This window comes from Staurois parvus, unplaced genomic scaffold (genome assembly GCF_062004578.1).
Source record: "Staurois parvus isolate SC_StPar_1 unplaced genomic scaffold, SC_StPar_1.0 ptg000232l, whole genome shotgun sequence".
Taxonomy (NCBI): Eukaryota; Metazoa; Chordata; class Amphibia; order Anura; family Ranidae; genus Staurois; species Staurois parvus.
In genome coordinates, this window is record NW_028318028.1 from 8,783,516 (window position 1) to 8,801,463 (window position 17,948).

The 17,948-nt window shown below is 37.5% G+C and overlaps 1 protein-coding gene across 1 annotated transcript; it reads left to right on the forward strand.

The window, feature by feature from the left end:
- The first annotated feature begins 2,909 nt into the window (after nucleotides 1-2,909).
- On the forward strand, nucleotides 2,910-17,106 carry LOC149460350 (uncharacterized). The gene is made up of 4 exons (XM_089679940.1): nucleotides 2,910-2,979; nucleotides 7,155-9,299; nucleotides 9,398-9,504; nucleotides 15,705-17,106. Exons 1-4 carry the CDS (start codon nucleotides 2,925-2,927, stop codon nucleotides 15,759-15,761), a joined length of 2,364 nt encoding a protein of 787 aa, XP_089536066.1. The 5' UTR covers nucleotides 2,910-2,924; the 3' UTR covers nucleotides 15,762-17,106.
- Nucleotides 17,107-17,948: the final 842 nt, after the last annotated feature.

Below are 17,948 nucleotides of genomic sequence, written 5' to 3' on the forward strand. Positions count from 1 at the left end.
GAGAGTGAGATGAATCAGCATATCAATTTGGTGAGAGTGTAAAGAGCTACTGCAAACTGTTATAACTTGTTCATCATAGCCAAGTACCTGCTTACATCAGCTTTGGGCACAAATTTCCACAGAATCACTTCAAAATGTCTAAGCTCTACATATCAGTAGGTTGTCAATACTATCAATGGTGAGCTTATCTGATTACTTATTAAATAAAAACAAAACATGCATACTTCTATGTAACCTACAAAAGACGGATAATTGAACTACTTTAAGACTAAAGTGGAACTCTAGGAATGGTTCCTGCCATCCCCAAAGCTCCCAATGTGCCCAGTATTTCTGTTTGGTCTTCTTACTGGCTTTATGACATCACCAGGTCTTTCCCAAATGTTTCTGGTGGTGATAGAAGGAGGGCATTCTTCTAGGACTGAGAGGCACTCACGTAAGGACGTTTTACTTGTTGCTCAGTCTTGCAGTACTGTGAGCTCAGCCTAAATAATGATGATGTTGGGGGGAAGGTGTAAATGAAAGGCTGGATTTACAGGAAAATAGACAAAATGACAGAGTGTTGTTTATCCTGAAAAAGACCTCCAGTGCTGGAAAAAGGAGGACATTGGTAAAGCATTGTAGTGTTGAGAGGATAAATGAAAATTGGCAATGTTTTTTTTGTTTTGTTTTTTTCAATTGGGATAGAATGTAAAAGTTAAATACAATTTTCCCAGCATTCTACTTTAACAGAAAAGCTTTATCATAAACTGAGCCAAATTATTCACTCATTTTCATAATTCACCTGATGATTCAGAAGGATAAAAAAAGTGGTGGGATGAAACTCAGGAAGTTTGCTAACAGTTAGGAATTCAATATGTTCTTTTTCCAGCACACCTTCACCCACACCTAATCCACAGTCTTACAACACTGATACTGCAAGAATTCAAACTCCTAATTCCCAAGCATATAATAATAATAAACTTTATTCTATATAGTGCCTTTAAAGGTAGCTTCTCAAAGTGCTTTACAATGAAAACATACAGGAAATACACAGGATAAAACAAAGGAAAAAAAGGACCATTAAGTGAAAGTTTGTCTAAAGAAAAAGGTTTTTAGATTTGATTTTAATGAGTCTAGAGATGACTCTCTGATTTTCCTTGGAAGAGAATTCCAGAGTTTTGGAGCATAGGAGGAGAAGGATATGTCTCCCATCGAGTGTAAGTGAGTAGGGGGGATACACAGAAGAACAGAATTTGAGAAGAGGAGGTTAGGAAGGGGGGGGGGTGTTGATAAAAGTTCAGATAATGGGGTGCCAAGCTACGAAGAGCTTTATTAGTGAGAAAGAGGATCTTAAAGTCTATGTGAAACCTGGCGAGTAGCCAATGCAAGGACTCCAGGATAGGGGTAATATGTTCACTAGTACCAGGCCTAGTGAGGATTCTGGCTTTTGTACATATTGTAGTCGATTAATAGTGGACTTAGGTACACCAGAGAGTAGAGCATTGCAATAGTCAGGTTAGGAGAACAAAAATGAATGGATGGCTCTTCAGCTACAGTGTTTGATAGCATAGGACACAGCCAAGCTATGTTTCTCAAGTGGAAATAAGACGATCTGACAACATTTTGTACATGTGAATCATGGGTTAAGCTAGCATCAAACATCACCCCTTGATTTTCCAATTTAGACTAAAGCTCAAGTACAGTGCCATCAATAGATAGGCTACCAGGACGGGCCTTACACAATTGATGGGGGGTGCCACTATGCTTGACTTCAGTCTTGTCACAGTTTAATTAATGGAAATTATGGGCTATTCAAATTTATATATTACAAATACAGTTATATAGGAGATAAGCAGCCAAAGAAGTACCCGGCTTAGTGTGAATGTATATCTGAGTGCATAAAAATGATAACTGATCCCATGATAAAATGATAACTGATCTATCCTTATATTATATGCATATCTATCTATCCACCTGCAATATTGATTATTATTATTATTATTATCTTTCTGTTACCTATCTTTCAATTTATCTATTAATGTATCTATTTACATATCTACAGTATGTATCTCTATCTGTTATCTATCTTTGTCTATTTTTCTGTTTATCTGCAGTATTTATTTTTAGTATTTATATACTATCTATCTATCTATCTATCTATCTATCTATCTAACCATCTACTGTATCTGTGCATGTTTACAATGTATGCATATTGATGCCTCTATCTATCTAATTTTTAGTAGTAGTAGTAGTATCTAATTATTATTATTATTATCTACAGTACATACATTTATGTTTACTTTTAACTTTTATATTCCTGTCTATTATCTATCTTTGTATCTCTCTGTCTATCTATTTATCTATCTATAGTATTTATTAATATTATTTATATATTATTGTTCTATGTATTATCTATCTATTTGTGTATGTTTATAATGTATGCATATTTATGTATGTATCTTATTATTATTATTATTGTCTATTATTATTTATCTTTCTATTACCTATCAAATTATCTATCTATCTATCTATCTATCTATCTATCTATCTATCTATTAATCTATCTATCTCTATATGTCTGAATCTCTCCATAAACTCTCATTTATTCTGTGTATTGTTCTTGAGTACAGTTTATCTCTGTGTATATAAACAGTTACACCCTGCAATGAGATAAAGAGCCCTATTCCAGGAACAAGAGAGCACTTCACTGAGGACACGCCCTTCTCTCAGTGCATCACCTATTGTGTAGTAGAGTGGGCTCTGCACAGACTGGTGAAGAGATGGCTCAGCCTCTGAGCTCAGCACTGAGGTCAGGAATGATGTCATCTCCCCCTCCCTCCCAATTAATCATAGCATATAAAATTCTAATCGGGGTCTGGGAATCATTTTCCATTTTATAAAGTATCGCCCAGCTGTTTATAGGAACTTATACTGCAAGAATCACTATGAAGTACTCTGGGTTGCATGTTACACATTTGGTGTTACTTTTACTTATAACTGGTGAGTTAACATTGCTCTGTCTATCTATGTATCTATCTATCTGGCTAAAAGACATGTCCCTTATTGGGATGATCAGAATATATAACTTCAGCTGTCTATATCCCTTGATATGATTTTTTTTACTTTCAGTTTTTGTTGAAAATAACTATTGCTTATATACTTACTCTATTGATGTGTCCAGGTTAAAGAGATATTTACTTTAAATGAATCTGATTTGACTCTTTTACTTCTTCAAGGGTAACTCCACTTTTTTGAAAAGAAATATAGCAAATAAAAATAGCATATACATTTGATACACAATCCATATTGTAAGTAATGCTATTAAAAATGATATTTTCTTTTCATTCTGTAGCCACTGTAATTTTCTGTAAAATTCAATGCAATATGGCAACTTGCCCACCTATTTCCTTAGACATGTAATTATCCATTTGTATGATTATCTCACTGATTTTCCCAGAAGTCTGCACTAAGATACAAGTGAGATATTAGGCATCCTCTGCAATAGAAACAACATATTTTTTTTAGCGAGATGCTTCCTAAGGGATGCAAATATCATAACTTTCTTCATAAGAACAGTGCATCAGCTGATTAAATTGAACACAGATGCCCCCATTCAGGAATCAGTATTCCAAGGACATAGAGGAACATACAGCTTTTTCTTAAGTACTGCTACAGAGTTTGGTAAAATCCTTGCAATGCACATTGATCACCCAGAGGGAAAAGTTTTTTTCTTTTTTCAACAAAAGTGGAGTTTCTGTTTAAAGCAGATCTTGCACTAATAAGGAAGTTCTGCCTATGTGGCTGCCCCCCAAGCTTCGTTCACAAAAATCACAATAAAATTACAAATACAAACATAAATAGAAATAAAAAAGATCACATTAAAAGAAAATGCATTAGGAATACTTACCTTACTTCCAGATGCTTCCCACTTCATGTCCCTGATGATGCTGGGCCTCACAGAGGGATCTTAGGAAAGCTCAGGGCCTCAGTTCTCATGGGGAGGACACTACTGCTCTGTGCAGGGGAATTTTTTGCAGAATTTGGGATCCTCAACTTTTCTAGGATCCCACAAAAAATCCCACTTGGTTAGGTAAGGTAAGTCTTTTTTATGATTCTCTTCCAATGTCGTAGACACCTAAGCAGACCTTGCATTTTAGTGCAATGTCTGCTTATAACATTGTATAGACTTTTCATTTTTATATGACATTAGTGATAGTAGTTAAATGTTACTACTCAAATAGCCATGTTGTAACACATTTTTTTTTATTTGTGTTTCCACCTTAACTTATATAGGTAGGCCCTCTTAAAGGGGAACTATAATGTTGAATTCCTTTTTCTTCTATTTATGTAAAATCTAGATTTTTCAAATAGATATTTAATACAGGATGCACCAGTTACACTGGTATCACAGGACATTATGGTATTTTTAAAGATGGACCACAGCAGAACTTGTTCACCTTCAGACCAGGGGCAGACTGACAACTCATGGGGCCCCCGGGCAATAGGGGATCATGGGGAACTGTGTCCTTGCCCAAACTCAAAAAAGCCTATGAAAAAGGTACCAGGGGCATCTCATGGGGCCCCCTACTGACCCCGGGCCCTCGGGCAGTGAGCGAGTTTCCCAATGGTCAGTCCGCCCCTGCTTCAGACACCTATTGTTGAATGACAATGTATTCAAAAATACTATTCAAGAAAAGATAAGAATTATACTATAGAGACCTTTAAAAACGGGCAGACTCAATGGACCACTCGGTCTTTTTTCTGCTGTAATTTTTGTATATTTCTTTACACTTTGGATGACAAAAAATCGGCCATGAGCATTGAAACTAATGATAGTGACTCCTTACTATATGAATTACAAGGAGTAGTTGTGACAATCAAGGTCACATAACAAATCAATTCTTCTATGGAATGTTCTCAGGTATAATTCATATGACACCTGTCTGGATATCAATATAGGTAAAGCAAATGCTGAATAAAACATTTTAGTTCCCTGGATGTCTGATTATATGGCTTATATAGTGAACCACTGTGCCAGAACAGGCATGCAGCTCATGTAGTGGGACATCTAATGGCAGCAGTAGCATCTCCCATATATCAAAATCCAAAGTAATTTAACCACTTGACCTCCAGAGGATTTACCCCCCTTAATGACCAGGCCTCTTTTTGCTACTCGGCGCTGCACTAATTCAACTGATAATTGCGCGGTCATGCAATGCTGCACCCAAACGAAATTTACGTCCTTTTTTTCACACAAATAGTGTTTTCTTTCGGTGGTATTTGATCACCTGTGCGCTTTTTATTTTTCACGCTATAAACAAAAAAAGGCCAAAAATTTTGAAGAAAAACAATATTTTTTACTTTCAGCTATAAAAAATATATAGTAAACTCAAAGTTGGTTATAAATTTAGGCCAAAATGTATTCTGCTACATGTTTTTGGTCAAAAAAATCCCAATAAGTGTATATTGATTGCTTTGTGTGAAAGTTATAGAGTCTACAAACTATGGAATAGATACTGCAATTTACGCCATTTTTTTGCTATACAGCGCTGCGCTAGTTTAACGGACAATTGCGCGGTCATGCAATATGGTACATAAATGAAATTTACATCCTTTTTTCCCCCACAAATTGAGCTTTCTTTCAACGGTATTTGATCGCCTGTGCGGTTTTTATTTTTTGTGCTATAAAAAAAAGGCTGACAATTTTGAGAAAAAAAAACAATATTTTGGACTTTTTGCTATAAAACATGTCCAGTAAAAAAAAATTTAAAAATCAAATTTAAGCATAAATTTCTGCCAAAATGCATTCTGCGACATGTCTTTGCTAAAAAAAAAACCCAGTATGTGTAAATTAATTGGTTTATCTGAAAGTTATAGCATTTACAAATGGCGGGAAAGATACTGGGATTTTTAGTTTTTTTTTATACTAATAATGGCGGCAATCAGCGACTTATGGCGGCGATCAGTGACTTATGGCGGCGATCAGCGACTTATGGCGGGACTGCGGGACTGCGGGACTGCGGCGGACATTCTGACATTGGGGGGTACTGACTTGGGGTCACTGACATCCCCAGTGACACCAATACAAAAAAAACACAAAAATACAAAATCAGTGCAAAAAAAAAACACTGACACTGTACTAATGGCACTGGGGAGGAAGGGGTTAAGTTTATTATTCAGGGAAAGGGTTAACTGTGTGAGGGGAGTGTTTTACTAGGGGGCAGGGGTGTGTACTGCAGGGAACACTGCTGATCGGGAGAGAGAAACTCTTCTGTCCTGATCAGCGTGTCAGGAGCTGTCAGGGAACTGACAAAAAGCACACCTACTGCAGCTGTGCTCTCTGTCAGAGATTGCAGGCGATCGCCGGGACATAGTCGGTAATGACCGGCTGTGACCCGGCGACTGACATCCACGGCTGTGATCGGCGGGACAGGTAGGGCGGCAGCGCGCCTCGCACGCGCCCCCTACCTGTTTACAAAACACACGTTTTAAAAATGTGCTTTTGCCCAGCCGTGCCGCCCTGCCGCCGTATTTCTACAGTGGCTGGGCGGCATGTGGTTAATATGATAATCTCACATATGCTTGCTAGTATTTGTATCATAATAAGTTTGCCTTTAAAACTCTGCCCAAAATGTTTATTTCTCTATGATCTTACTGTAGAGATTTTCCCATCAGTGTCTGTCCCTGAAGGCTGCAGTTATCACCAGAAAGGCACAGATGCCAGTGAAAACACAATCAGAAGTTCTAACCATTCTTCACTGTATTATAAACATTTTTTTTGTCTTTGTCCGCATTGGAAGGGGGACACTTGGCAAATCTGCAGACGCTAACCTTTTCACACTCTTATCATACAAAGTTTTTTTTATATACCGATACTTTGTGTAGTTCAGTGATACCTAAATGTGGCATACAGTTTGGCAAAATTTAGAAATATGTAGTTTGAGTCACAGTGTAAAGTTCTGATAGGCAAGCACTAAGCTATTATGAACCTATATTTCCCAGCATTCCCTATCACTTTCTCTTTGGTAGGCGGGGAACACTGGGAATGGCAGTTCTACAAAAGCTGAAAACCTAATCCTTACTTGTCTTGGCTAAACAGTTTAAGTAGATATTCATTATGGAAGTATTATTATTGTATGTCTTTATAATATAGTATAAAATCTAATGTATTGCAGGCCATCATGTTGAAGCCCAGTCATCTGAGTCACCTGAGTCTATCCTCAGCACTATATCCACAATAATCTTGGGGAGGTCAACTGATTCACCAACAACACTTGATGCTAGTGGCCAACCAGAAGGTGCCTTTGCAACAACTTCTTCTTTCATTGAAACAGACACCCAATCAGGCACAGAGACTACTACCTACATTGATACCAGCATCTTACCGGAAACAACCACTTTTGAGACAACACCAGATGAGTTCAGCAATGGCACAACATCATTCTCAAGTATTACAAGCAGTTCTCTACTTACAACAAATGAGATAGTATCATTGCCATCTACATCAGTATCAAACCCAAGTGGCATTACTTCTTCCAGCATAAACACTATTATGGAACCTGCGTCACCCACTCACCTGCCTAGTGATAGCACCTCTTCCAGCATATCAGATGCAATTGCCATGAGTATGACAACTCCTAGTATTGATGTCAGCAGCAAGCTAACTTCAGCAAACAAGGAACCAGCTACAAATAACAGTCTCACAACACCCGTGAGTGCACCAAAATTAACAGTGGGTGAAACAGTAGCTTCCGATAACAGCAGTATACAACCAACAGCAAACACACTCCAGCCAGTATCAGCCAATAACACAACTATATACTTTGATATGTCAGCTTCAACATTAGACCACACTAGTAACAATCCAACATTAACCAATTCTGAACCAGCACCAAAAAGCACAGATACAATTCCTAGTACTTCAGCACCTACTTCTAGCCATGACCCAAGAACTCAAGCTGCATCTAGTAGCATGGACAGTATCATTACCAGTAGCAAACCAGTTACTATAAGTACATCAGAAATGGCTTCAAGTACTTCAAGTTCAGCTACATCCTCCAGCATTGTGGATGTCAACATACACACTACTTCAACTAGTATGAATATATCGGTAAATACCAACACTCTTTCTACTACAGCACCAGCTACTAATGAGATCACTAGTTCAAGCAACCAGCCATTGACAACTAGTATTAAACCAGCATTTAATACGTCTGAAACTACACAGAACATTGTTCAACCTACATCAGAGACATCTCAGCCTCTATCACATAGTAGAGATCCATCATCTAGTGTTGCAGCATCAACAGTGTCAAGTCTTTCTGATTCAACTGCCAGGACAGATGCAACCACTAACATATCTAATACAATCACAGCCTCCAGTCCACACCCACCAAGGACCAGTAGTATTTCTTCTTTTCCCAATAATACCAGTACATATCCACTAACAACCACTGGAACGGTAATTTCTCCCACAGAGGTTCCTAGTAATTCACCAACAACTGTTGAAAATAGAGTGTCCTCATTACCAACATCAAGTAGCATAATCTCTTCTTCTGGTAATGATACCATTATCCAGCCAGCAGAAGCTAACAGCACAACACCCTCCAACACCGCTGTGGGTAGCATGTTGACTACTGTCATTAAGGAAACCAGTACCAATGAAGCTACAACTAGTAGTACAGAGGCATCTACCAGTAATGTTCCACTAAGTTTTGTATCATCACGATCATCACCATCAACCCAAAATACCAGCATGGCATCTTCCAGTAGTGATATGAGCACCCAACCAACATCAAGTCTTAGTAGTGCTTTATCTGCCCAAACAATTACAAGTTCTCCACCCATAACTACTAAAAGCACAATGTCTAGTTCAATACTAACTGGAACAACTATTAACAGCATACCAACCACTTCTGGCAATTATACCACTGATCAGACAGCTTCAACCAGAAGCTTAGCATCTCCAAGTAACCTTGCCAGCAGTCCGGCAACAACTGTAAATAAATTTACAATATCATCAACAGCAGCAACACCTGGTGATATGTCTACCTCATCCAGTAATGATACAAATGTCCAAACAGCATCAACCAATAGCCCTTTAACATCTTTTAGCGATAGCACCAGAAGTGCATCAGTTACCATAAAAAATGTAGCCTCATCAACATCCTCAAGCAATTCAGTATCTCTAGGCACTAGTACAAGAGCAACTTCTACTGAAACATCTTCCACTACAGCCTCCAGTACACAACATTTTTCTAGCACTTATACAAAGTCGTCTTCTATAACAGAGGCCGGTTCATCTACAAACAACACAACAAGTAAGTGTCTATAGGTATAAAAAAGGTAGTGAAAAGTAGAATAAATTATGACTCCTTAAAGAATGAGTCTCTGAAGTAACCCTGAAATCTTCTTTTAGATGCCACAGACCTTTCATCAGAAAATGCTCTGGCTCCATGGAAGGTCATTGTCATTTCTTTGGCTGTTGCGTTGGGAATATTTCTTCTTATTGGAACAATATCAATGGTAAGCAATGGCTTCTTTACTTTCCTTGCTTTCAGCTACCTTGTCCTACAAGCTTCTCCTCTCCCCACTTTTATGGGCTATGTACACAGGTACTCACACAGTTCCTAAGACCTTGGAATGTTGTATGGAGCCTTGCTTGTGTCCACTTGCAGTCTGTACATATAAATTAACCCTAGCACTACTGTGCACAGTAATGCACACAGCAGACATTTTGCTCTTTGGTCATGTTAAAGGTTCTCTATGGCCATACTGACTACATGTAGACAAGGATGAAGTATGCGCCATTTATCAGAGTCCATATAGACATAGTCTTTATATTTGGATGGCTAAGGGGCACCATAAATATAATATGGTGGTTTAATGTTATGTAACAAATCAAGCACTAAAAGATCTTTCAAGGCCTTGACAGCACACAATCTTCAGGGCCTCTGGTTATAGCCAGACAGACAACACTGATCATTGTGTTCTGTGATCATTGTGGGGATAGCTCCCCACCACCAGAACACATCAAATCAGCAGAAATAAATCCCCCATTCACCTCGAAAGGGTGGATGGGGGAATCAGCAAATTTGGTTTTGTTTGACCCATTGGTTGAATGAAAAAAATGTATAATGTAGGGTCTGTGTAAGGGATCATATTATAAGTGGTCAACTTATGATATGATGCAATGCTCAACATAAATGAGTACACCCCTTTTGAAAATTAAGATTTTAGTCAATATCTTAATGATCCCAAGAACAATTTCCAAAATGTTGGCATTATATGACAGTAAGGTTTATTATATAGCTTAGATTACAAAATCTTCAGTTTTACTCAAAGTAGTTGATGCAAAAATGAATACACCCCACAACAAAAACTACTACATCTAGTATTATGTATTTTGTATGACCTTTTGTAAGGACAGCACTAAATGTTCTAGACATGGAATGAACAAGTTGGTGACATATTACAACATCAATATTTTTCCATTCTTCAAGAACAACCTTTTTTAGAACCTGGATGCTGGATGGAGAGTGATGCTCAACTTGTCTCTTCAGAATTCCCCATAAGTGTTCATTTTGGTTCAGATCAGGAAACATACTTGGCCACTGAATCACTTTCACGCTGTTCTTCTTTAGAAATGCAACATTGATCTTAAATGTGTGTTTTGGATCATTGTCATGTTGCAAAATTGCATGAAAACTAAGGGCACGGAATGATGATAGCATCTTCTCTTTCAATAGAGAGCGGTATATCTGTGAATTCATGATATCATCAATGAAATGCAGCTCCCCGACACCAGCAGCACTAATGCAGCCCCACAGAAAGACACTGCCACCACCATGTTTCACTGTAGGCGCCATGCATTTTGTCCTCCTCTCCTTTGCGACGCCAAACAGTTTTGAAGCCATCTGTTCCAAAAACATTTCACTCCAGAGTGCAGAGTCCCAGTAGTGTTTTATCAGCATGGGCCCTGGCAAATTCTAGGCAGGCTTTTTTTTTGCATAGGCTTTAGGAGAGGCTTCCTTTGTGGATGACACCCATGCATGCCATTCCTCTGCAGTGTACATCGTATGGTGTCACAGGAAACATTCACCCCAGTTTGGTTTTCTACTTCTTTAGCTAACTGCAATGAACTTGCATGGTGATTTTCTTCAACTCTTCTCATCAGTAGATGCTCCTGTCGAGGTGTTAACCTGGATGTCTCTGTGAGATGGTTGCAGTTCCATCTTTGTTAAATTTTTGTATCACTTTTACTACAGTATTCTGACTGATAAGTAAACCTTTGCTGATCTTCTTTTAACCTTCACCTTTCTTGTGTAAAGAATTATTTTCTTTCTCAAGTCTTGTGACCTTTCTCTTCCATGTGGTGCCATTTCTGACAGCAGGAAATGGGAGGGGTTTTCTTTGTTAAGTAACACTATTTTAGAATAAACTGTCTGCTGGACACCTGTTTAACCACTTGCCAACAGTGCTATAGCTATAACTTCATTATAGGCGTTTGGGGAGCGTTTGAGGAGCTATAGGGGCGTTTGGCAAGAGTAAGAAATAAAGTCAAGTGTGAACGAGCCTTAAGACTTTCATTGGGGTGTATTCATTTTTACAACATGGTCTTGAATTAATTTGTTAGGAAAAATATTTTTTATGTGTGCAAATTAACAAATCGTGTTTGCAATCAATGACACGCAATTGTGGGAGTATTTTGAAGTAAAGTGTCCCATAAAAAATGATTCTGAAAGGAAAGGTTTTCTGAGAAATCTGTTGGGGTGTACTCACTTATTTATTTATTTCAGGTACTTATATAGCGCTGTCAATTTACGCAGCGCTTTACACATATATTTATATATTGTACATTCACATCAGTCCCTAACCCTCAAGGGGTGTACAATCTAAGGTCCCTAACTCACATTCATACATACACATACTAGGGCCAATTTAGACAGGATCCAATTAACCTACCAGCATGTTTTTTGGAGTGTGGGAGCAACCGGAGTACCCAGAGGAAACCCACACAGGCACAGGGAGAACATGCAAACTCTAGGCAGGTGGTTACATGGCTGGGATTTGAACCAACGACCCTAGTACTGCCAGGTGGAAATGCTAACCATTTAGCCACTGTGCTGCCCATACTTATGCTGAGCACTGTATATGATATGACTCACTCAAGATTCACCATACATTTGCCAACAAATAGTTTACACAGTGAATGAAGGACATTCACTCTGATTCATTTATAGCTGACCACAAAAGATTTCCCAAGATCTGGATTTTTTTTATGGTAAAGCAAAACTTCAGGCTAGCAAAAAAAAAGAAAACATTCCATATGCACGTATTCGAAAAAAAAACACCAAATTCTCCAACCATTTCATTATCTTTACCTTCTCCCTTATTTGCCTTTCCTGTTATTCTTTGCTCCTCCAGTAAAAGACCAAATCTTGGGTTAGAAGGATATTGATGACCATTTTATAATAATAAGTAAAATAAAGTTCAGGTATTGACCGCTTCCATAAAAGAAATAAGGACTGTGTGAATTTCCAGAGCTAACCTGAAATCAGTCTTTTAGTTTTTGTTTGAACTGTAACATCCAGTATACTCTCACAAATTAGAAGCAGGGGTAAGCATGTATGAAGCCCACAGAAATGATCAAACCTGCAGTTGGTGGCTCAGTCTGCTTGGATTCAATGGAAAGCCACACTTCTTCATCAAAAGCTGCTTCACTCGTTGTCTCCGGATTGTTAGCAGAGATTGTCATAATTACAGATACTATAGGTATCTCTGGTTACACTCTATATACCCACCTTGTCTCAGTCTCTGTTTAAACCTACTAACACAAATGTAATATACAGTATTTCAGCTTGCCAATGCTAAATTGTGGTGGCTGCATTAGTTTTCTTTTTTAGGCTGTTTTTCCTTTATTTTCACCTGGTGATCTGGCCAGTAACATACTTCATGTCTTACTTAGACTGTCTCTGAAGCTGAGCTCCATCTAACACATTTTAATCAGTTACATTAACAGCTTTTTGTTTTCTTAAATACATAAATTAATAAAAGCTGACCATTGTATGCACCCCTGTCAGTAGTAAATGGTTTGTCTTAACCCTCTAACTGACACTTTGGCTGAACAGCTTGATCTGTTAAAGGAAGTTGAAAAATACCAGACTTTCTGGCCAGATCACCAAAATAAAGGGGAAAAAGCAAACTAATGCAGCCACCACATTTAAGGATTGGCAACCCACATGGAAGAAAAAAATATATTTTAAATATACTTTAATGATATTCTTCCCAAATATATTTACATATATTTGGAATACTACAATTTTGGCCGTATTCAATATATTTCATGATATGTATAATATCAATGTGCAGCACTAATAAAAATGTGTGTTATAATCAATGATGACCAATGTGATAGTAAAAGAGAACGGAAACATTATAAAAAAGAAATAGGGAATTGTGAATGCTCCAATGAAGAAACAAAATGGACGGTATAACAACAAATGAAAATATATAAGTGCTCTAAATATCATAATAGTCCCAAAAACAGAGATGTGATCAAATCAACAAAATGTAGTGACTTCTGTGACTTCTGCACTGCACCTCCACCATAATGCACTCACCAGAAGTAAGTAGCAAGCAAGCCAAGAGCGGAATGACACTAAGGGGTGTATATGACTGTTCCTCCTGCCAGTGACCCGGTTGAAGGTGGGATCTCTCAAGAAGCCAGTGATACTCCAAATGAACAATCAAAAGTAGAGTAGTCAAGTCTCCATCTCTAACCCACGGTGACCCAAGGAAAGGGATTCCTCCTAGAGGGTAAGCTCATAGACCGAGCCCGGAGACAGTATCATATAATGTAGTATGTTTTATTAAAAAGATAGCAACCACGTGGAGCATAAAATCATCAATGGATCAAAAGCACTTACAAAGATAGCCACGGGACCATCACATGGATGCGGCGGCATGACGTTAGCATATAGCCTCCCCGCTGATGCATTTCGTACACACGCACGTTCTCAAAGGGATCCACCTAGATCACTATATATTTTTATATATTACAAAATATATGAAAAATATTTTTAAAAATACATTTTAATATATACTGTATGTCTTTAAAAATACATTTAATCTAAATTTTTATAATGCATTTACAAATATATGTAAAAATATATTTTAAAATGACTTTTTTATATGTTTATATTTCTTATTATGTTTAAAAATATTTTCATATATTTTGTAATATATATATATATATATATATATATATATATATATATATATATATATATATATATATATTGAAATATATTGAAATATATTTCGAAATTTATTGAATACAGCCAAAACTGTAGTATTTCAAATATATGTCAATATATTTGGGAAGTATATTTTTTAAATATATTTAAAATATATTTTTCTTCCATGTGGGAAGCTACAATATATTACATGTTTGTTTTTCAGTTTCATACCACTTTAACACTTATGCAGGCCATAGATGGGGAGAAAACCGGCCGATTTTTCTTTAAAAAAACGAAAAATCGGTTGTTCAATTGGCCGACATTACCAGGAATGGTAAAAAAAATTGGACGATTTTCATCCCGTCTACAGCCGGCAAAAAGTGTCTCTGCAGAGAGCTCCGCTATTTCTTTGGCAGTTCTTTGACATTTATAGCGGTTGCAACATTGTATCTATTTGTATCCATTTCGGATACAGATGTTTTTATTCGGAAACAGATACATTGTTGCAGCCGCTATAAATGTCAAGGAACTGTCAAAGAAATAGCGGAGCTCTCTGCAGGGACACTTTTTGCAGGACTGGAATTCTTCTTTTTCTTCATCCTCTTCTTCATCTTCTTCATCCTCTTCTTCTTCTTCATCCTCTTCTTCTTCCTCTTCTTCTTCCTCTTCTTCTTCTTCTTCATCCTCTTCTTCTTCATCCTCTTCTTCTTCTTCATCGTCTTCTTCTTCTTCATCCTCTGCTTCATCCTCTTCTTCATCCTCTTCTTCTTCTTTATCCTCTTCTTCTTCATCCTCTTCATCCTCTTCTTCTTCATCCTCTTCTTCATCCTCTTCTTCTTCTTCTTCATCCTCTTCTTCTTCATCATCATCCTCTTCTTCTTCCTCTTCTTCTTCATCATCCTCTTCTTCTTCTTCTTCTTCATCCTCTTCTTCTTCATCCTCTTCTTCTTCTCCTTCATCCTCTTCTTCTACATCCTCTTCTTCATCCTCTTCTTCTTCTTTTTGTCTTCCTCTTGCAGGTCACTGCTCATGCGCAGCTTTTTTATCGGTAAAAAGATCGGACGATTTGCCCATAATTGCCGTGAAAATCGGCTGATCTTTTTCCAACTTTACCGATAAAAAAAATCTGCCAAAATACCAAAAAACGGCCGACCTATTAACCCACTAACGATCCAAAAATCGGCCGATTTTATTTTCAGCTGAAAAATCGGCCGATTTTTGACCCATCTATGGCCTGCATTAGCCACATTTACTATTCATTAATGTCAACCAATCAACCAACAATGGCAAACAATCAGCATCCGGCATTTCCTCTTTTTTAATCAAGCTGGGAAAAGAAGCTGATTGGTTACTATGCACAGTTGTACCAGATTCCACCTGATTCCATTTTACTAAAATTTCCCCATTTTGTTCTGCATTTAAAGAATAACAGTTTATGCTAAGATATTGAATCCTACTTCAGCTAATATATATTTTGTTTTGCAGGGTATATATTACCTAAGAAAAGACAATCGCTATGTTGTATCTGGCTCCCCTTTTTAATATGGACTATGGCGCAAAAGTCAGTAGGATTTCTGGTTCACTGCCTTACACAGTAAAGACTTTTGAGATCTAGAGCCCCTGCTGGTCACTACGTGCATTACATGAAGAGTACAACCGAGACTTGAACATTGCTGGATGAACAGTGGTCAGCTTTACTTGACTTCTAAAACCCTCTGGAAATATTGACCCAGGAAATGTACCAGTTTTTTAGATCTATGCATATGGTACTGAAATGTTTTTTTTTGTTTCTTTGTTGTTTTTTTTTTTGTAATTTATTAACGTGCCTGGTCTTTCCACACTGATATGTATCAATTATTGAAAGGCACAACATTGAAATGTAAGAATGTGTTGATAATGCAGATATAAAAGAAAGTGCCTCAGCTTTGTATATGTTGGGTTTATATCACCCCACAGAACTATGACACAACAAAGTATCCCTAGAAAGTGACAAAACCTCTTTAAAATGTGGCATAGCTGCTGACAGCCTCTAAAGTATGCTAATGTTGGGGGGGGGGGGGTTATTTGGGAAAGTTCTGCTTAGTAATATTGGAATTGCTTTCATTTAGAATTCTAGCCAAACAGTTAAATGAACAATGAAAATACATACAATTATTTTACCTGCTAACATCTTTGTAATTCTGTTTGGCTACTCTTGTGATTTATCATTCATTCATCCAACATTTATCTGCAGCATCATCACACATGTCAAGCCCTTCCTGTGCTCTTCATCTGTAAGTTTCCCTCTTCAGCCCCCCAGTGCCTAAAACATGTCAAACGGACAGCACTGTGCAATAGAATGCATTTAATGTGTTCATTTACCAAAATTTGTATTGTTGATTTTTGTTTTTAAATTATCTGTAAACCTTGTATAGACACTCACTCTACATCTGCTTTCTGCTGTGCAGAGCATTGTGGGGTGATATAGTCCACTGTCACCCAGGGACCACAGCATGTCAGGGCAAGCTCTATATGACATAAAAAGCTATGTGAGGGTGACATCTAGTGGTTATTTTGTTTAGAGCACTTTAAAAGCTATTATGTATTTATGTAATGTTGATTTTATAGCTTTTTTTTAAGCAATTCTGTTACAGCCAGGATGTATTTTAGCACTACTGATTACAATGGATTTGAAGAGGCATTGCTGGACAATGTTAAATTTGCTAAAATGTAAAGTTGAAGTAAAGGTTATTGAAGATATTTATTCAGATTTATTAAGAAATAAAGTGCAGTTTGATGTTACGTAGCTGAAATGTAAAGATACTGTATAAAATTAACTTAAACAACATAGACATCTTTTGTCAGTCACTATAGAATGATATTTTCAATAAATGTTTTATGATATCTGGTGTATTGATGATATATGAGCATACAGAGGGACAGATTTACAAAAACATAAGTAGAAGTGGAACAGCTAATCAAGGTCAACCAACCAGGACTCCTTTTTCCATTGTATTATTAAATCTTGAGTCTATGGATAAAGCCTAAATTTGTATAATATCTTTAAAAATGTCAGACATGCTAGGTGCTGGAGAATTAGACCTCTTGACAGACTCTGACAGCCGGTATATACAAGGCTGTACACATGCCGCAGCTGTGGCATTTTTAACTCAGTGCAGAGTTTGACAGGTGGCATCACCTATCATATTTTCCCTTTAAATTTAATGGAACCACAACACAATGTGTGCCAAATGTGCAGCTTGCAGTCGCAATGTGGTCCCAAAATATAAGTTTGCCATTTGGAAATGTAAAAATAAAAAAAAAACGCACAAACAATACATGTCACCAGCTGCTATACCACCCTGTAATAAGTTGCTATACCACCCTCTAAAAAGCAATCCACCACAAATCACTTTTCAGAGGGCGATAAGCATTACGTCTGTTCTGAACTAAGTCTTAGTGAGATTTTATGAGGGGTTCTCACTCTCCCTTTGGGATTCCTCTTCATTTTACACTATGAAGACTGAGCAGCACAGTGGCTGAATGGTTAGCACTTCTGTCTGGCAGTACTGGAGTCGTTGGTTCAAATCCCAACCACGGCACCTCCTGCCTGGAGTTTGCGTGTTCTCCCTGTGCCTGCGTGGGTTTTCTCCGGGTACTCCGGTTTTCTTGCAAACTCCAAAGACATGCTGGTAGGTGAATTGGCTCCTGTCTAAATTGTCCCTAGTATGTGTGTGTATGAATGTGAGT